Raw genomic sequence first — 21747 nt, forward strand, 5'->3', positions numbered from 1 at the left:
GTTGTAACGGCTCAGCCAAAGTCCATACTTCAGCCGGACCTGATTCTTCTGGTGCAACTTTAAGCAAGCTGTGCATAAAAAATTACATACAGACAACAATAGAGTGAGATACTGTTAAAGTCATACAGAAAACAATTCACTCTGATTTGGTCATGTGCAGTACAGGTGATGCTGTCTGCATTCCTGTTCACTTTGTATACTACCCACAGAAATAGTCTGACTATTCTGCATTAGTTGGACGTATTAGTGATGGGCAGGAGAAAGAGAGCACCATGAAGTGGTCGAGGAGGAATCATCTGCTTATAAATGTGATCAGGATGTTAATGCGGTGGAGGAGTGCAAGTACTGTGGCATGCATGTTAACGTAAGGCATAACAGTTGGACCAAAATGTATACAAAATGAGGCTGTAAAGCTCCGTATCCTCTGGAGATCCTTCAATGTGTGCAGCAAAATGCTGGAGATTTTCTATCACTCAGTTGTGGTGAGCTCAGTGTACTTTGTTGTGATCTGCTGGAGAAGCAGCATTGGAGCTGGTGACACATACGGACTGAATAAACTGATTAGGAAGGCTGGCTCTGTGATTGATTGAAGACTGAAAACTTTTGAAGTCGAGGTGGGGAGGTCACTGACCAAACTGTTATCCACCGTGGATAATCCTGACCACCCTCTGCACCACTTACTGCAGATAGTGGTTAGGAGTGAAGGTCAAGGTCAAGGTAACTTTATTTATACCCATAGGCAAGGTAAATTTGCTTTAGAGAAAAAATGACAGCATTTGGAGTGAAGCACCTTCTCTAACAGACCATATGTTATCACCAACTATAATTGAATTATACCTGTGTGACCTGGCAGAGAGGCATCTGCCAGCTATTATTATAGTACTTGTACTACTATGTTACTATAATTGTATTTTGACTTCTGTATCATTACTTCAAGCTTTTTGCTGTTAAAGGTGGCTCTGTATGCTACTTAAGCATGGCACGTATTTTTTTTTCCATGTCTGCATTGTGACATTTTGAAGGACCCACCGAAGGATCTGAGGCTGTGAACTAACTTGTATGGAATCAACATTTCTGACAGACCCAGACCCAGTGCTAACATGTACATGGAGCCAGAGGGCAGAAAACAAGAGGAATTGGTAATTCAAATTGGTTGAATTCATTTTCATTTCTATAGTGCCAATTCACAACAATTCATCTCAAAGTACTTTATATTGTCAGGTAAATACCCTAGAAATAAATCCCCAAATCACACAACCTCCTACAACCAACCACTTGGCTACGATGAGAGAAGAACTGCCTTTTAAAATGAAGAAAGCCCCAGCAGAAGCAGGCTCAGAGAAGCCATATGGTGAGAGGAAAGGAAAGTGAGCAAAGAGAGATTGGAGAAAAAGCAAACTAGAGGAGAGAGGCCCAACCTTTACTAATAACTAATAATTGCAGAGTGGTGTACACAACGTAGAGAATGAAAAGAGTTTAGCGAAGAAGAAATGGTCAGTGCATCATGGAAAGCAAGAGTATATCCTTCAGTGTGCATATTTGTTTAATATGAAAGGTGAAGGACATATGGATGTTTGTATCTGTGTGTGCCTGTATGTCTGTGTCTATATGTCAGGTTGGGTGTCAGGCGCCACCTCTCTGGGGACACCTCAGGCCCTCCAAGGTTTGGAGGCCTATTTCCCCCTACCACCACTTCCCCTGCCAGTGGCGGACTCCCTCAGACATCGGTGCGTTGGTGGTTCTTTGTGTCTGGGGATGGGCGTCCAGGTACACACCGGCTCACTCCTTGGAGGCCGCTTATCGGGGCCTGGAGCCTGGGGCTCGCTCGGGCCACTTCGGAGGTGGGGTGCCCCCGGCCTCTCGGCCTGGGGCTCGGTCACTCAGGCGCAGCTGGCTGCCGGCGGAGCTCACGGGCGCGTCACTGCAATCCCCCTGGCTTCTGCTCCGCGGCTGCTGAGTGAGCCCTCATCTGGGACGCCCCTCAGCTCTTTCTGGGACAGTGGCGCAGCTGCCCCTCTGTTGGTCTTCCTTGGTCTCTTGTGTTCTGGGGGCCTCTGGATGTCTGGAGGTTTGATCTCCTCCATACCTGCTTCACGCCCTGGAGGATGGGGCTGTGGCCCCCCCACACCCTCTAGCAGATCATTACATGAAGGAACCTTTTAAAAAAACAAAAAACAAGCGCGTCCATGCTCACAGGTGTACACACGGGTGATCACACCCACAAACTACACCCTTTTTGGCTCCTACCTCAAAGCACACTGTGTTCTGTTGATCTTATGTGCTGCACAATAATGTTTAACATTTAGCATTTACTGTCATATTCCCATATATCATTGTGATGTTGTTTATTCTATTACTCTTGTTCTCTTCTGCTTGTTTTCTTTTTTCTTTCTCAGCAGGTGATCCAGGTGATTGATATATGCATTTTTTTTCTCTGCCCGTTCTGTTGGTTTTTGTCTTTTGCCCTTCTCCCCCGTCCGTCTTCTCCGCTGTTTCTCTTTCCCTCTTTCTTTCTCCCCTTCTTTCCCCCAGTCAAGTCTGTCCCGTATTCAGTAAGTGAAAATAAAATAAACAATAAAAGGTGAATCAAATGGACCATTACGGCAAGGCTGGGATGGTCAGTTTGGTAAAGTAAATCCGTTGGGCATCTTTCTTTGCCTTTAGACAACAATTCTGATGGCAAAAGAGCCAAACGGGACAGGCCAAAAAAAAAAAAAAAAAAGAAAGGTGAAGGACATATTCTGGTCAAAAATGACTCTAAGATTCTTCACAGTGTTACTGGGAGCCAGAGTAGGCATCTGGTTGGATACCATATTTCTAAGATTTTAGGGCTGAGTATAAAAACTTCTGTGCCTGAATTTAGAAACAGGAAATTAGAAGTCTTCCAAGTCTTGTCTTTAAGACATTCCTGTAGTTTAATAACTAATTTTTGTGTGTTAAGATGGGTATCGTCTGCATAGCAATGAAAATGTATGCAGATTGATATTATGCTGTCTGTGAAAACCAGCAAGAAACTGCAGATCTCTGAACTAGTTAGTGGTGACTTAGTAACTTTGTTTGTAGCTGTACTTATTTTTTAGAGAAATAAAGTCAAAGTCTGGGCACTAGACCTTGGTCTGTAAAATCCCAAATTGTTTGTTTCAAATTAGCATTTGAAGCTGGACTACCCACTAAACTGACAAAACAACCTTGGCAGAACAGATATTGGACATGTTTTTGGATATTAAGTCTAAAATATTGGCACTGTTTTGAAATTTGAGGGATTTTTGCCCATGTGTAAGGTAAGATACTGACAATTTCTTCTTTTACGGCTCAGTCTGATGGGTTCATTTTCCCACAGCCAATATTACATGACTTAAAGTCAGCGGACTTCTTAACTTAGGCTTAAATATAACTCCAAATAGTTAAAGATGCATTACAAACACATCTTCTGAACATTAAAAAAAGAAAAACTTGGTGTAAATTCACTTTCAAATTGTGGATGATTTCCAAGTTGGTGTCTTTTGTTCTCCTCTGTAACTCTAACAACTGCTGATGCTCATTCGCTCCAGCTTACATCAGATCTTATTTATCTTTCGAAAAGTGAATTACCCTGCAATGTTTGCACGACCCACAAAGTGGTTTAATAGTACTTACTGTCACCAGAATCCCCAGAGACTAGTCAAACCATCTGGATGAAAAGATTAAAACACTGTTGGAGGGACTTTGATGTTTCTAGAAATAAAGTGCTGCAGTATTTAGACCTGTCCCCTCACAAAACATGATTTTTTAAATCAGAACATATCGTTGCCGTGACACTGACCTTTAGGTTGCTGTGTTCGATAACATCAACGATATCAGATATTAGAGGGTCTGCTCAAAGCTCATTACTTTAATCAGCTTACTCCACTGAACTGTTTCCTCAGAGCCTACTGAGCATGTGCAAGAAGTCATAGATGCACATTTACACACACTGCTGAAGGATCAGGAGAGTGGACTTATTGATATGTTTTGGTGGTTTTCTCTGCAGAGGTAAAAACACAAGTCATTCTCAAGACGTGCTGTGATCGAGAGGCAAAAAGAAGATAAACGTTTTCTGTCATTTCTGTCTTTCTATTGAGAATGAGGGTCTTCAGTAGGAAAACCAAATGCTTGTAGTCTAAAGTCACTAATAAGCTGAATGAATGCTGGATTTTCTTGGCACTCAGGAACTATTGAGGACTACTCAGCTGCAGCTTCCTAGAATCAGCTAAAGTGACCATAAACAGATTTTTCCAGGAGCTCGGGAACTTTGCAGGGTCTAAATGTGGTTCCTGGCCTGGCCACCGACAATATTTCAGAAGTGACAGTTACCTGTCAAACAACTACAAGCCTCTTAATTTCTGATTACCTGCACTGACTGTGAAGTTTATTTCTCTTTGCAAATTGTAGAAAAAACCACGAAGTTCCCCTCAGCAGGTGGATGCAGTGGCATTAGGCCTACATGAGGCTTTCACCCAGGAGTCTGAGGTCATCACCTCTACTACTTCTGCCACTACTTGTTTGTCTTTCATCCATTTTAACTTTTCTTTCTTTAGTTTTTTTCTTTGTCATGTTTTTCTTCTTCATTTTCCAAACACGTTCCAGATTTACACTCCATGTCTCCTTTTGCTCCTTTCATATCGTGTTTTTCTCATTTCATTAATGCCTACTTTATATTGTCCCTTCATACCATATATCCATATTTTAATCTTAGTTTGTTCTTTGCTTTTTCCTAGTGTCCCTAATTTTATTCTGATCTTTTGGATCCATTTCTTTTCTCTGTGTTTTTTTCTTACCTTCCTTCTTACACCTATATTGTTTACACTGTTTACTTCTCCTGTTCATCTGCCCTTATGTACTTTTACTTCATTTGCTTTCACCCCATCTCCTTATTTCTTTTTATTACTTTGTTTAAATCCTTTTACCTGTCACGTTCAAGCGTGCCTTCCTTCTTTCCATGTTATCCACCTCCCTCTGCCTTTCTTTTACTGCTCATAGCTGACCCTTACATGTAGCTGATTATTGCTTTAAGCTTGGACTGAATTTCTGGGCCGTCCTGTTGCTGACAACTCTATGGGCATGAACCTACATTAGCAACAGGAGACATGAAACAACAGGAGAAAACAGTATAAATAAATCTGTCAGCCTCCCTCATCATGACTGCGTGAAGCCTGTGTGACATTAATGAAGCCACACGGGGGCTTAGGGCCTTTAAAGTCTGGTCTTATGAAGGCAAAGATGACAGAACTGACATGCAAGCAGCAACAATAGCAGCAGCTCAGCTCCATCCTCCAGCTCTAAGACAACAATCACAGCGAATAATCCCCGCCTTGATCTCACAGGATTACTGCGAGGCCTTGTTGGGTTTTATCTGGCAGCCTCGGCTCACCCTGACACGCCACAAGGCGCAACCACCTCAAAAAGCACAAAAAAGTCTCGGTTTCTAATCCTTCGGCGTCCCTCACCAAACATCTGACCTAAAAAAAAAGCCAAACACTTGTTTTAAAAGCTTCAGACTGCACTTCAGATTTTATGTTTATGTTTATCATACCCCATGCTCTGTATTTAGGGATTTAAAGGGCTAACACTTGTGATAAAATAAGCTCTTTGTGTTTTTATTTTGAGGCAGTTCAGTTGGTTTGCTGGCTAGGGTTTAAAAGCACCACCTCCTTAGAACTTCAGTTAACATTTTTCTTTATGAGTTTTTGTGATTGTTTTGCATTTTTGTGCAGATATTTGTGTCGCTTGTGTGTCTTTTTAAAAAATCTAGAATATTTTTTGCATTGCTGTGTCAGTTTATATCACTTTAAGTCTCTCTGCGGTTATTTTGTGTCTCTTTTGCAACTTTGTGTGGCTGGTTTGCTTTAATTTTTACTCTTTGTGGTCTTTTGCCATTTAATTGTGGTTGTTTTATATATCACTGAATTTTCTTTTGTATCTCTGTGTCTTTGGCATTTTTATAGTCATTTTGTATTTCAGTGCTGTCATTTTATGTCTATTCAGTGTCTTTTTGAAAATATTTCTTTAATCTTATTTTCATGTTGTGGTCAGTTGATATCACTGGGAGTCTCTCTGTAGCTCCTTTGCGCCTTTTGCCTGATATGTATCCCTCTAGAGTAATTTGGTGTCTCTGTGGTCTCCTTCCACTTACTTGTGGTTATTTCACATTTTTCTGAAGTCATTTTGTGCCTCTTTGTGTGTTTTTCAATTCATCTGTGGTCATTTTTGTAGTTGCTACAAAGTGTCCTCTAACAACTATTTGTGGTTATTTTATGTTTCTGTGAAATTGTTTTATCTTGTTGTGGTGAGTTTATATCACTTCTCTCTGTGACCATCTTGTATCTTTTTGTTCTGTGCTTGGTTTTCTTTTGAGCGTCGATTTATAGCTGCTAGATGAGCTCTGAGACTTTCCAAAAAAAATATTACATCTTTTGACTCAGTGTCTCTGCCCTGTCTGCCACTACACACTAGTGAACTATAATTACCACTGAAAAACAAGCATCATTTCAGTTTCAATGAAAAAACGTGACGGAAAAGAGAATCCTCACATCCACTGTGAGCTAATCAGTCACATGGATCTTTTTTTTTATGACTAGAGCAGATTTCTTTCGATCTTCATCTTATTACTGCTGAGCAATTAGCTAACTTACAGCTTCCTGTCACGCAGAAAACATCTAAAAGCCTGAGGGAAATGTGCCAAATGAGCTCAATGCATGTGACTCTCTGAACTGGTCTTTTTCTGGCTCACTGTTTGGGGTTTAGCCTTAGAGGTCCTGCACAAACTGAGGAATGCCCACTGCTCTTCATTCATGCTCCTGAACTACAGAAAAGCTCTTTGATGCTGCTGCTTTGTGCTTCAAAGTAGACACCGGTTTCAAGTGAAAATAGATTATTATAAGTTACAATGTGCCATTGACTGCTAATGTGCCCTTAGAGAATATCCAACTCTATTACAGAACTTGGATATCTGGGCCCTAAATTCACTGCAAAACCTGATGTTTTTCAAAGATATGGAGACGACCCTACCAGTAAACATCAGTCAGTATTGGAGTTCAATGCTGACCAAAATTATCACAAAGGCTCATCTCACATTTGCCACTAAAATCTTGATGATCCCCGAGACGTTTGGGAAAATATTCTGTGGAGCGATGAAACAAAATCTGAAGTTTTTGGAAGGTTTGAGTCCCGTTACATCTGCATAAAACTAGCAGCATTTCATAAAAAGAACATCATTGCAACAGTCAAACATGGTGGTGGTAGTGTGATGGTCTGGGGCTGCTTTGCTGCTTCAGGGTGACTTGCTGTAATTGATTGACCCATGAATTCTGCTTTCTATCAGAAAATCCTGAATGAGTTTATATCTGACCATCGTGCAGTTGGGTTATGCAGCAGCACAATGACCCAAAACACATGAGTGGGTCTGGACTTAAATCCAATTGAGAGACTTTGGCATGACCTTAAACAGATACGTTAAGATTGCTTTTTTTCCTTCGTTAATAAATCAAATCATCGTTTAAAAACTACAGTTTATATTTACTTGGCTTATCTTTTCCAAAATAAAAATTTGTTTGATGAACTGAAACATGTAAGTGTAACAAATATAGATCATCATCATTATCAGGAAATAAGGCATAAATTATGAGAAACTTCTGCACAATCTGACTTCTTTTTGAAACCAGGTAATTCCCCCTTTGCTGGCTGTTAGAAACAATACAGTTCAACAGTACAGTTCTAAGGCAGTTCCCCACTGGCTCTAATGCAGGTTTGTCTAAGTGGTCTTGCTGTATCCCTGGCAAAGCTGTCACTCAACTGCTGTCGTTGGGTAAAATCAATGTCAGTCACTACGCTGTCTCTTCTTTTCAGTACCATCAATAATAATAATTTTCTACTCAGCAGCCTTATGTAGGAAACATTAATTAAGTTGTTGATGGGAGACTGCAGTTGCAACACGTAATCACTTACAGCTAAAGTTCATCTATAAAAGGTGCTATCTCTGTTATAAGCATCAGGTTACTTTGGGCAGAAGTAACCTGATGGGGTCCTTGACCGGGGGATTGGCCAAATTTAAATACGCTAATGTTTGATGCTACATAAAGTTTTTTATGAACTTTATGTAGCATGTAGTAGAGTACAGCATTGCTGAAAATGAAAAATTATTGCTTTGTCTGTATTTCATGTATGCCTTATTTAATGGAAATCAATGCCACAGGTGGTTAAATGTGTTGGGGTTTTTTTGTTGGGTTTTTTTAAAATCACAATTGTAAAATGCATGGCTAAGGCTCCCATCTCTAGGCCATGGCTAATCAGGAGCTTTGTGGTTTGATCTGCAGCTCCTCCGGCAATATTAATTGTTGGGTAATTGCATTAAAATGCTCCAAAAGGCACCAATGGCGCAAACACGATTGAGAAGATAAGTTAAGTAATGCCAATTAGCGGAGACGAGGCAGAGTTAGTCACCCTGCGTGATAGATACAGGCCTTAAAAGTTAGAGAGTAAGACGCCGTGAATGTGGATTGTAGTAAAACAAACAAACATGTGTCTCTGAGAGAAGGAAATCACTCTACATCTAATAGTTAATTTACTATTCGTAAGTTGAGAGAAAGACTCTGCAACACGAGACAAACTCATGGACTGTGGAGTCGAGTGCATAATATGACCACTGTTATCATATTTAAGGAAAAAATAATTGTGTATTTTCCCCAGAACATGCTGTTGACCTTAAAAGATGAAATCTAATTATGTTTCTGAGGAATTCAGCGCAAGAGCATGTGGAGGCTCTGCGCATGATTGGTTTAATGACCACTCATGTGGTAGTTATGATCCAGTTATACATTTAAAAAGTTTTCTGGACAGGGGGAATTGAAATCAGATTATCTTGGTTCTGTTGTAAAAAATAGACACCAAAACACTATTTATCAATTTAGGAAGTTAAGTCGTTAGCTCACCCTCTGACATTAATATACATCTCAACAGATGTGATGAGATCACAACTGGGCAGCTGCGAGTGAGAGATGTCTGGTGGTGCGAAACACGATTATAGTGGTTCGACAAGTTAGTGCCAAACAGGAGGTGTAGTTGCTGGAATGCTTGTTTCATAACATGGGTCACACTATTTGAATTCTGAACCTTTGTACTTTTAGACTGTTCCAAATGCACCAGCAGCTAGAAATTTGTGCTAGAGAATAAAGGAGTGAAATTCTAGGTCAGTAAGTGAAATATTTTTGTAGTAATTCAAAGGAAGCATCATAACAAATTGTGGTCAACAATGTGTGGTGAGTAAAGTCAATCCCAAGTCCTTTCTAATGCGTGCAACAGCTAAAATGGAGCAAAAGCTTCTTCTGCGATTGTCTGTTAGTATAATTAACCTCAATCAAGCACAGAGCATGTCATATTAATTGTTAACATGGTCCAAAAGGAACCAACAGCACAGACATGGTTGAGAAGATAAGTTAAGTAATGCCAATTAGCAGAGACAAAACCCAGTGGATGGCTATTGAACTGAATCTGCACTGAACCTGCTATTTGAAGTGTCCCAAATTACAGAAAACGATTGATTTTTATAAAAGTACAAAACCTGTAAATTTGTTGAAAAGAATTTCACATTGTAAAAACAAGAAAAACAAAAAACAGACTGTAAACATGTTCAATTTACCTTAAAAGTGGAACATTTTAATATGGAAGTCTGTGAAACTCTAGGTTCTGTAGACTCCCATGGTGATGTCAATATATATAGTACGATACTGTGCAAAAAGTCTTGAGCAAGAAAAATGGATCCTGTGATTTACCGAAACATAAATGAATACATGGAAATAATGTATATAAAATCAAAACAGAGTTTGACTTTTTCTATCCAGGTATGATTTTACTGCATTGGCAGTGTTTGGGATCCATGTCATGCTAAAAAATGAAGCCATTCCTAATCAGGTGGTTTTGCATGGTGAATCAAGATGTGATGGCACATCTCTGTGTTCTTAATTCAACCATTTGTTTAACTACAAACCATGACAGAGCCTCCACTGTGTTTTACTGATGGCTGTAGACACTCACTGTACTTCTTTCCTGAACTTCTCCCTACATACTGACAATGATTTACGCCAAAAAACTTCAAATCTGAATTCATCACTTCATCAGACCTGTTGCCACTGATTTACAGTGCAGTTCTTGTTCAATTTTAATACCTCAGCCTTTTCTCCCTGTCTCCCTTCATTAAGAATGGCTTCTTGACAGCCACTCTTCCACTGAGACCACTTCAGATAAGGCTTCAATGAATACTAGATGATCAACTGAAAACCCAGATGCATCTCTCAGGTCCTGCGTCAGGTCTTTGCTGGATTTTTTCCTGTTTTTTGAGGACATGACTTTCAGATACTGCCCATCTGCTGTATATAATTCTTTTGTTCTCCACTCACCTACATTTTTAAGGACACTTTATGCCAAATTTCATGAAGCTCGGCCAACAAGAACAGGAAAAGATGACCTTAAATGAGACATATTCATGTTAACCTCTATGCACTTCTACATATTCTCTCCTCTGGACCAGGGCTACAGACACAGAAAGAGAGCAGATAAGTGTGACTTATATAAAAATCTGAAGGTTAACTATTATAACCCTAAACCTGCATTCATTTTCCCCCTAAACTACCCCAAAATACCTGCAGAGTAAAGCCTCATTTCAAGGTAAAGAACAAAGCTTGAGAGTCTGTCATTTAAGACCATCAGGTGTAAATGCAGGTGGAGCAGGCACCGATATGCAAACAGGTGATCAGCAGCATGGCAGCAAAATAGGAAGAGGAAATCAGAGAAGAGCATGTGCCACGTCTTCCTCTCCGTCTTTGCCTTCTTATCATATCGAACTTGATATTTCCATTTCCAAGCACTGCAATCTTCATACTGCACAAACAACTGCAGTGAAACACATGCACGAAACAGGACACCAGCTCAGAGCAGAGCTGTGAGTCAGCCCTCTAAAGTAACTTTGCTTGTTTGCACTCACACATATTGAGCGGTGTGATCCCAGGCAGTGAAAGCAGTCATTCCCTCGGGCTGCAGGTGCTAAAAACTAAAGGAGCTGCTGGTCCACTCATCATTGAATTCTTCCTAATACCCAATTTGTCTCAGGCAAAGATGTTAGAGCCCAGCTGTAGATCATTTAATAAGCTTTTATCTATTATTTTATTAATTAAACACTGAATCAGAATTTCTCTAAATACTACAAAAAAACTGAAATGTAACGTGTCCAAAGCACTACTAAAAACAAAAAGGGAATTCAAAAGTGACAAACAGCACTGAACCATGGGACTGTGACAAAAGCAGCTTGAATAGTATTCCCTGTGTGAGATTTACCAATGGGATGTGTTGACGAGAAATCAGCTGATGTGGGCAGGCACTGAGATCAGCTGATCTGAAGAGGATTAAGGTTGAGCGTCACTCTGTTGACATTCTGAACTTTATGCTCAATTTGTAGGATGAAACTGCTTCATTTGTTGCTCTGGTTATACGTGTTACAGGGATGTGTAGAAAGATATACGCTCCGCATGTGTGTGTATGTATACACACTGAAGTCAGGTATCATTTCCTTTCTTTAGTTATTTTTTGTCATACCTTAGTAAAGATGGAAATAAATAGAGAGAGAACAGTGAATAGTAAAAAGTGAGCACCTATTAGCAGATTCTGAGGACGAGGGGCTTCTCTGAAAGTTTTCCCAAAAGGGAAAACAAGGCTAAATATCATGAACCGGCATTTCACAGTGAACTATGGAGAAAAAAATTCCTTTTGACATAATTCACTCAACTAATATTCACTGTACTTGACTAAATCCCAGTCAGAGGCAATAAAGAGAAAGAGAATAATAACACAAGAGGTCTGCTGGCTTATCGTAAAGATCATAATTATAATTATCTGAACATTTTTATCTTCAGTTTAACATCATTTTATTTGGCATAATAATTTAATAAGGTTGATGCATTTAAAAACACATCCTTTCTGGGAATTTGCATGAAATTCAGGTATAATTTGAATGATGAATTAAAGAAAAACGAAGGTGGATGGGGATAAAAAGGTCAGGCTAACAGGTGTTTTTGACTCTGAAGGGGCCTTTACTGTAGGGCACAACTAGAGACTCAGGTAGCAGCAGGAGAAACAAAGGGAGCACCGTGAAAAGTTGACAACCATCACCTATGGCAATGCTCCACTCCTGGAGAACCGTATGTAACAGGTTTGCATACAGAAACTTTCTTCTAGATCAGGGATGTCAAACTCATTTTACATTGGGATCCATATGCAGCGCACTTTGATCCTAACTGGTGAAACTCCCCTTTCTGTCAGTGTAAAGTAGTTAAACTGCAATCCCTGAGATATCTTGGCAGTCGAAAAACAAGTGCAATTTCAACAGTATGCCTCAGTTTTACGATCTGATAATGAAAAGCTGCTGTAGGAAATTAAATAAATGTGTCAGCGCGGCTCTTTGGGCTTAAATTGTAAGACGTGAAAAATTATTGAAAGACTTGTTGTAGCTCACTGCCTAGACATCCATGTTACAATAAATCAGAACTTTCCTGTCGCTTGCTTGTTTGTCTCTTACTTTTATTACTGTAGTATGAATGACTGTGGGTGAGCAGGACAAGCTGTAATTTGTATCAAAATACAGTTAAAAGTCTAAAATTTATGTCTTTTTTCACATTTTCCAAAGCTGTCCAGTGGGAAAGATTGGAGTCTTTGGCAGGCTAATTTTGATAGTTTTGAGAGCTTTGTGGTTAAAAAAGAATATATATTTTTTAATCCTGATTATCTCGCTTTCAGTTTCATTAGAAATTGTTAGTGAAATTAAAGACCCGATTACTCACCCAGTCTTAAGGGGATCAAATGCAGAGTGAAACATGCTGGTGGGAAGATTAAAGTCAAATAGACTCTGTTATTCCTCTGGTTTGCATCTCTGTGAAGAAGGATTCAAAATGCACTGGGATAATGAGCCCAAACACGCCTCAAAGCTTTGAAGACCAAACAAGATCAAAGGAGTGCTGACTCCACGGTCACCTGACCCCGACCTGGCATTGTCATGAAGACTGAAAAAGATAACTCTCCTTGCATGGCAAGTTGCTATGTGTTTCTCATCCTCTCATTCTGATGACATGCAGGTATGCAGCCAGTGAGACACAAAAAAACACAAAAAAACAATTAAATGTTTCCATGCTGCTGTGTCTGTGCAAACCTGTGATTGTGAGCTTATAAAAGTGGTCACGGGCTGCAGCAGACATTCAAAAAGCCATTAAATTAAACCTTATCTCCTACTTTAAAAGAATAGGGCTACTGCATCTGCTGCTGCTTCGTCACGGCGGTGCGCTCCCCACAGGCGAGGCGCTGACCTTTAAAAATTAAGTTTCTAATTACATCCAAACACACAAGCAGTAAAATATGGGCTAAACAAACGTGTAGTGACTTTAAAGAAGGGAGCACAAGTTTATGTATCACTGTGCCATCCAGTTTATCAAACCTGACAAAGGCTCAAAAGCTTGATGACTTTTAAAGAGCAACAAAAGCCCAACAAAGGAGGTGGGTGGTAGTGTGGTAGTGTGGTAGTGTGGGCGGTAGGGGGGGGGGGCTGTATTAGGCGGGCATCTACCGACCACACACTGGTGAAATTCTGCCCCCTGTTGGTGATGGTTTTAGTTAAAACCTCAGAGAAAGTAAAGCCTTCGTCCTACCCGCTGCTGTTGCCCTCGTGGTCGGTGGTTCACGCCACAAGTGACATCACATCCCCTGGCACAAACCACATTTTGGTGTGTTTTCAGCCAATCGTGCATCTCTTGATTTTTATAACAAGTGCATAATAAGTTCAAAGTCAGGTTGCTCTTCACTGTTTCAGTGATATATCCACACAGAAGCTCTGATATATCCCTCTAATTAAAGAGAGGAAAATCCTGCAACAGCTTAAAAAGCTGAGACTTTTAGGGAAAAGTCTTCCATATTGGGTGCTATACAACCAATGGTGATGAAGGAAAAATGTGTCTTTCCCAATCAGTCGGTGGGTGTTTGCTGAAGGCTGCTGCCTGTCGTTAGGTAAAATCGTCTTGCAAAGAGGTGCTGAGTTTGCCACTAATTTACAAGGAAGATGCCGACTTGTGTGCAAACACTTACTTACTGCTTACTAATCATCAAGCAGTAGTAAAACTCAAAAAGTAGCAGTAGGAAACTGGAAACAGAGAACGCCCATAATGAATGTTTTATCAAACACGTTTCAAAAGACTCAGCTTTTACTTTGAAGTCTGTATTTCCAGTTTGTGTTTCAGCTGATCAGCAATCTCAAGAAGTTTCTTGCTAACCGGCCCAGGAATGACATTTTACCTAGCAACCATGGTTATGAGTTGATCCTGGACCAGTCTGTAGGCCTGTGTTACCAGGGCCTTCTTCACTTGATCCTACATTGTCACCAAAGTTGTGTACAAGTTAACAACACTGCTAGCATAATGGACAGGTTTTTTGACACGGCTCCCACACAAATGCAGAGGTTGAAGCATCGCAACATCATGAAGATTTTCTTGTAAAACAAAGGGGGGGCTAGCAAAAAAAGATCGGGAACCACTGATATAGAGGCTTCAAAATAATTGCCAAGAGGTGTTACCAAGATGGTTGCCAAGCATTGAGAGTTTGTTCCAGAAAGACTTTTGTTGCGCTCCATATTTTTCACCCTTTTGAGAGCTGCTGCCTTATATATTTATTTTTCAGTTCTGGATTCATGTACATTTCCTTTACAGCTTAATCAGAGCAGCATGACTTGTTTCTTTCCAGCCTGACATGTGTATGTGTGTGTGTTGTGAGTGTGTTTGTGTGTGTAAGCGATACAAGCTTTACTTAAGAGTCCAAAGGTCAGCCTGCGAGTGCTTTGTCTTATTTATTTTTTTCTAAACAGCTTTTTTTCCACAGTGTATGGGATTAGCTGGCTGCCTTATGTTGAATTCAGACCGAGACAGAAAATCCTCAAATCACTGACCTGCTCCGACAATCCAGTGTAAATTCTTCAAAAGAAAAGCGCACAGGCCACAATGAAAACGTCTGGCTTTAATGCTGTCACTTTTCTGCTCGCTGATCTGCAGACCATGCTGGAGTGAACAGACACCAGGGGCTGAACAGCCTGCAAATGACAGCTGCTCAAGCACTAATGCAAACCCTTTAACAGCCAAAGAAGAGACCTGAAAGTCCTCCCAGGAATTAACTTGTGTTCACATCCCTGTAAAGTACAAGAACATGTTTCTGTCACTCTGTGACCACGGTTCTAACTGTCATGTGCAGTGATAAGTCTTATCTGGAGGATGTATGCTGCTCTGTGGTTTCCATTTTCCACCAAACCATCACAGTGCCTTGGGCAACGCACAAAGGAAATATAGATCTGAATGGACAGGGGCGTTCGATCCACAGGAACTCACATGTTATGTTTGGTTTTCAGCGTTATATAATCCTGCATGTCCATGTTGACCCAATCCCACAGCAATCTTTGATGAACACAGCCAGAAAATTGGAGTCTGCTTGAAACAGCTTGAATCTGAGCTGAGAGCCTTAAACACAGTGTGTGCTCTCGTGATTTTGTTGTTTAAGGGGTCTTAAACTTATTTAGGTAACGTTAATAACTGAAAAAGGTAATAACACAACTTTAATCAACAAATCTGAATACTTCATGACTCTACTATAGATTTCAGGGCACTGAAAGTCGGGCACAGTCCACTTTTCTGGAAGCAGAACAGTCCTCTAAAATACTTTTAAAGTGAACCTGCGTTGCTTTTAAATAACGAGGTCAGTGACTGTACAACTAATCCCTGTGAGCCAAATGCTCAGGCTTTAGGATGCTGTTTCTTTCTTCTTCTTTTTTTCTAATGTCACAGAGAGTGGGTATCCCTGATATGGCCATCTTTTGCCATATCAGAACTGCCTGCTGGTCAAACTTTCACTTTAATAGTGTCAGCCAATCAGAAGAAGTGCCTCAAAGAGGAAAGAGCTAAAACAGGTTGTTTCAGACAGAGAATGAGCGGAAGACAGCATCTGAGTTTGCACGTCAGATCTGGCATACTTTCAGGTTCTTTAGATGCTCAAAATTAAATCTCTCTCCCTTCTTCTTGAGGCTGGTTGGGATCTATTGTGGAAAAGACTTTGGTTTTTTTCAATATTTCATTTTCAAACTGCAAATAACACATAGCTACTTCAGTAGGGTCCATCAATAATACATTTAGAGGTGGAAAGGAACAGAATAGGTGCCCTTTGTCAGGCTATGGTTGCCAGTTGGGAGAATAACCTTGCAGTTCAGGTAAGTCTGTGGTTCAGCTTCATATGTCCATCTTAATGTATGGATGATTAAACAGTGTAAAAGTTGATTAGATCAGTGATCAAAGAAAAAAGCTAACTGGTGGATACACTGTTAGGACAGATCAAGGCTCTTAAACTCTTAAAATCCACATTGCCTTTTAGCCACTTGCTAAAAAAATAATTTTAAATAAAATGCATCAATTTACTTTCTAAAAAATATACCCTTTGTGCTGTGAGAAAAATCGACAGTGCGCCTTATAATCCTGAGCGCCGTATGTATGAATTCTGGTTGTGCTTACTGACCTCTTGTCATGTTTCGGCTGTGTACAGGCAGGAGAAGGACCCAAACGCAAAACTCACGACAACGAAATTAAACTCAAAAAGCTGCTTTATTGCAGAAATGGCATGGAAAACTAAACTGGGCCATGGATAACTAACACACAGGGAAACACAGCCATGAGGGAGACTATGACACTGACAAAGAGAAACACAGGGCTTAAATACACAGAGGGATAACGACGGAATGAGACACAGAAGGAGAGCACAGCTGGGAGTAATCAGGCTGGACGAGACAAGGGAAGCAAAACTAGAAACACTCACATGAGACATGGACCTTCAAAGTAAAACAGGAAACACACTGACTGAATTCTAAACATGCAAACTTAACAGCAACTGGGGAGACAGAACATAGGAACCTGAAACATGGTACAAAAACGTCACAGTGGACATAACATGGAACACAGGGAAGCCATATGACAAAGCCAAAGAACTAAACCTATGATAACCATAACAGACCTAGGGAAACAAGAAACAGTACAACAAAGGACTCAAAACATAAACCATAATATAAAAACACAAGATCTCTTCAAAATAAAATAGGAAACATAATGAGACGCAGACATGACAACCAGAACTTGACAACGTAAGACACAGACATGAAACACATGAAGAGCAGGGGAGACTTAACATGGGTTGGAAACACAAGGGGGAACTAATAAGCAAATAAACCTAGGAGACCTAATGAGCTTAAACATACTATAAACATCAAAATGAACTAAAACTCAAAACACTGGGTCATAAGACCCAGGATCGTAACACCTCTAACCGATTATATGTGGTACACAGCGCTCAAAATCTGTCAAAAAATGTTTTTTGACAGATTCAGGTCCCAAAGTCAAACGAACTCACTGAGAGTTAAAAACTGTCTAAATGTTTTCATCTTTAAAAATGATAAGTGTTGCTGCTTTACCAGGTGTAACAATGAAGTTTAATATTCAAGCATCCATGAAAACATAACCGAATTAGAAGTTAGCAGGAAGTTAGCTAGCTAGTTTCCACCTAAACATGATATAACATGTTCTGACTGAGAGATTTCTGAAAAAAATAAAACTTACAGCTCTGCTATCACTTCCAGCATAAATGAAGACAGAAAACCAAACAGCAGTGAATTTTGTAGGGTTACTGAAGTTGGGCTAGCTGGTATATAATGATGTGCTATGTGATCGCTAGCGACACAGCTATGTTAGCATAACATAAACAGTGAAGCTGGAGGATGAACGCTAACCTTTTTCCACTTGATAAAAGTTAACACGAGGGTTCCTGATGGTTAGAGACAAATGCAATCACATGGCAGGATACTGTAAATGGACCAAACTTCAGTCAGGAGACAACTGAGATAATCCATCCACAATACGAGGTTAGTCATTAATATACTGCAACAACATGAGAATAGAGCCGCTGCAGGAGAATTCAACATTAATGAATCAATGGTATGGAAGTGGAGGAAGCAAGAAGAATAAGCTGACTAAAGCTTGACGTATCTGACTGTTTTGTTTCGCTTAATGCACCTTATAATCCAGTGCGCCTTATGGTCCAAAAAATATGGTAATATACCACACAGTATCATAAGCCTGGTAACCATTATTATAATTAGGGCTTTGCCAAATAATACCATCCTCTTATATACCAGTATAAATGCTTACATGGTACAAACGTGTCACATTTTAAGATCAGTAATATGGCAACACCAAGTCTGTAGCTTCCCTAGCATACATAACAACAAGCTCAGTCATGGATAAGAGTGAGAGCCACGTGTGAGCCTCCATTGACGGTTTAGTAGGAAAAAAAGGGAACTATTAAAACAATCTCGAATAAAACTCAATACTTGAGCAGAAAACTGCTCCCACTAAAGGTGGAAACAACAAACCTGTTTCACCACTTCACAAGAAAATAGCCATCAACGAGCAGAACCAGGCCACAAAAAACGAGACGCTAGCAGCTGGTGATCTGCTACCCAAATGTAAACGAATTACTAAGGAGAGTGGTGCCAGAGCACTCGCTAGCTGTACTCTATATGACCATGAGAGTAAATACTGGATGGAAATTACTGACATGGTCACATTGTGGAAAAGCAGAGCTTTAATTAGTGCTTGCATGCAAGGTAACACGGTCAAGTTACTTTATTTTGGAAAAAAAGAGCCCCTCATTTTGTTTCCGCTAATTAATGCTTGTGACATCATTTTGAAGCTACATTACCCAGCACATTTGTCATCATTATATGTGATTATCAACATTGTTTACTTACACCACGCACTTTATTTCAAGTAGACCTGGTTTTGGAACAGCTCTTAATATTTTCTGAAACTTTCTTTCGCTAGTTTTATTTTGTCATTTTTTTCTTTTACATTCAATTTATTTTCTGTCAGGGTCCTGGGACTGGGCGACCCAGGATCTCTGAGCAGTTATGAATTATATTATTATTATCATTATTATATGTATTTTGGTGTTGCTTCCCTTCTCTGTGCTTGTGTGTGTATATATGTGTGTGTGGCTGAGCACCCGTTTATAGGCGGCGTCAGGCCTGGAGGGTGTGGTCCTGCAAGGGGACTGGCCACACCCGAAGCCACACACCTGCTGCTGATCAGGCCTCGTCAGGGGAGCTACTTAAGAGAGTCTTGGAGCTCCCACCGACGCGGGATCATTGCATGAGACTCCACGTTAGTCGTCCTGTTATTGAGTTAGTGTGCATGCCCGCAGTTGTATGTGTCCTGACGGCTGCGTCTTATGTTTCCCGCAGGAGCAGCGTGGAAGACACGAGAGCAGCGAGCACCGGGGGGTGCTGACACGGGAGCGGAGAGAGCACAGAAACACGGACTATTCACGGGGAGACACGACACTGGAGTCTGGGAGAACACGGGGATTTATTGTTACGTTGTTTCACTTTGTAAATAAACACTGTCTATACATAGAGCACCGCGCCTGGGTCCTCCTTCCCCACTCCTTCCACGGTGTGCCATGCCATACCGTGACAGAATGATCCCGCCACGTATGGACCCAGCGGTCTCTGAGGAGAGGCTCAGGAGGGAGGTGATGGACAGGGTTTACAGACTCTGTGAGTTATGGTGGGAGAAGCCGTGGAGAGGCGGCTGCAGGAGACGCTTTTTAAATTTCCCTGGCTGGTTGACGACCTTAATCCTGTCGTCTTGGACTTCTTACTTTCCACCCTCCACCTCCACTCTCCTCCTCAGGCTGCTCACCGGCCCGGACAGCTGGTGGATTCACAGCCTGAGACGCCGGCCCCGACGTCTAAACGAAAACGACGTTCGCGCCGCCGGCGTTCCTCACCACAGCCACATCCACGGACATCTCAAGAGCCGGCTGTGGTGAGTAGTACGGACAATTTTCCATTTCCCTCACCATCTGTGTTTGTGTCTGCAGTGGACGAGCTGACGACGCAGGTAACATCACCTTGGTCAGAGGTCGCTACACCACCCACTGCTTCACCATCTGCAGCTGTAACTCCGCCACCGTTTCGTCTGCCTGCAGCCACCATCCTGATTTCTTTTTCACCGCCAGCTGAGGAGCTCGGCGAGCCGGAGGAGCCCGCACCGCCAGCTGAGGAACTCAGCGAGCCGGAACTGCTCAGCGTACCGGAGGAGCTAGGCGAGCTGGAGGGGCTCAGCGAGCCGGAGGAGCCCGCACCGCCAGCTGAGGAACTCAGCGAGCCGGACCAGCTCAGCGTGCCGGAGGAGCTAGGCGAGCTGGAGGGGCTCAGCGAGCCGGAGGAGCCCGCACCGCCGGCTGAGGAGCTCAGCGAGCTGGTGGAGCTCAGTGAGCCGGAGCGGGTCAGAGAGCAGGAGCAGCTCAGCGAGCAGGAGCAGCTCAGCGAGCCGGAGGAGCCCGCACCGCCAGCTGAGGGGCTCAGCGAGCCGGAGGTGCCCGCACCGCCAGCTGAGGGGCTCAGCGTGCCGGAGGTGCCCGCACCGCCAGCTGAGGGGCTCAGCGAGCCGGAGGAGCCCGCACCGCCAGCTGAGGAGCTCAGCGAGCTGGAGGAGCCCGCTCTGCCAGCTGAGGAGCTCAGCGAGCCGGAGGAGGAGCTCTCGCTGCCGGCCGAGGAGGAGCTCTCGCTGCCGGCCGAGGAGGAGCTCTCGCTCGGCCGGAGGTCAGCGGACCGGAGGGACCTCCACGTCTAGCGCGGCCTCCTCGCCGTCCACGTCCGGTGCGTCCACGTCAGCGATCGGCGCGTCATGGACCTGGTGCCACGCCTCGCTGTTGCTCGCCGGAGCAGCGACGTTGCCATCGGACCCGTGGCAGGCCACCAGAACAGTTCCGCCGCCACCGGACCCGTGGCAGGCCGCCGGAGGAGCAGCGCCGCCGCCACCGGACCCGTGGCAGGCCGCCGGAGGAGCAGCGCCGCTGCCACCGGACCCGTGGCAGGCCCCCTGAACTGTTTTGCTGCTGCTGCCGGACCCGGGGCCGTCTGCCGGAGCTGCTTCGTCGCCGCCGTTGGGCTCGAGGTAGGCCCCCTGAACTCTCTTGTTGTGTTGATGGGCCGCCTGTGACTGTTTGTGGCGTCGTTTCGTTTTCTTTTTGCACCGCTGCGGGATGCGCGGTCTGACTCTGAGACTGTGAACTGGGTCGGTTTGTTGTTTTGTTGTTTTTGCTTGTTTTGGTTTTTGTGTTTACACTCAGTCTTTCAAATAGATGCAAGTAAAACACAGCAGAAAATAAATAAAATCAAAGAGTAGCGGTCCTGTTGCTCTATTTTCACCTGTAAAGCAGGAGTAGGGTAGGCGGAGGTTTGCCCTGGTGCAGGTGTGCTGCAGCGGTCAGTGGAAGAATCCGTGAGTTTCTCTGTGAGTTTCCCATTACGTCATAGTGCACTCGGTGCTTATTTGGAAGTTTAGGGTTTTTTTTTGCTGTTAAAAGACGTTTTCTTCCCACGCACAAAGGACGCTAATGTTTTTGTCACTTTTTATGGAATCAGACTCAAAATAAGGTCAGTACTTCCACGCTTTAAACGCTGCACGCTCATACTCTCTCCCGCACTCGATATATGATCCACTGTTGATCTGCACACAGCTGTTGTCACGAATGTCGCACTCGCTTACGTCACTGTCATGAAACATTCTCACAAAAAAATCACGGTTTTAGTAACGCAGTAACGCAGCGTTCCTC

General features: G+C 42.4%; 1 protein-coding gene across 2 annotated transcripts in view; it reads right to left on the minus strand.

Moving 5' to 3' along the window:
• The window catches only part of crfa4 (cytokine receptor family, class I receptor 4), a 60085-nt gene that overhangs the window by 30573 nt on the left and 7765 nt on the right, over positions 1-21747 (minus strand). The window contains exon 1 of one of the 2 annotated variants that reach the window (XM_026158599.2): positions 10994-11283. The exons of the other annotated variant lie outside the window; for it this stretch is intronic. Coding sequence (XP_026014384.1) covers positions 10994-11034 — 41 coding nt within the window. The 5' untranslated portion in view covers positions 11035-11283. Of the gene's footprint in view, positions 1-10993; positions 11284-21747 lie in introns of those variants that run through there. 2 annotated transcript variants of the gene reach the window in all.

The sequence above is a fragment of the Astatotilapia calliptera genome, chromosome 23, assembly GCF_964374335.1.
Source record: "Astatotilapia calliptera chromosome 23, fAstCal68.1, whole genome shotgun sequence".
NCBI lineage: Eukaryota > Metazoa > Chordata > Actinopteri > Cichliformes > Cichlidae > Astatotilapia > Astatotilapia calliptera.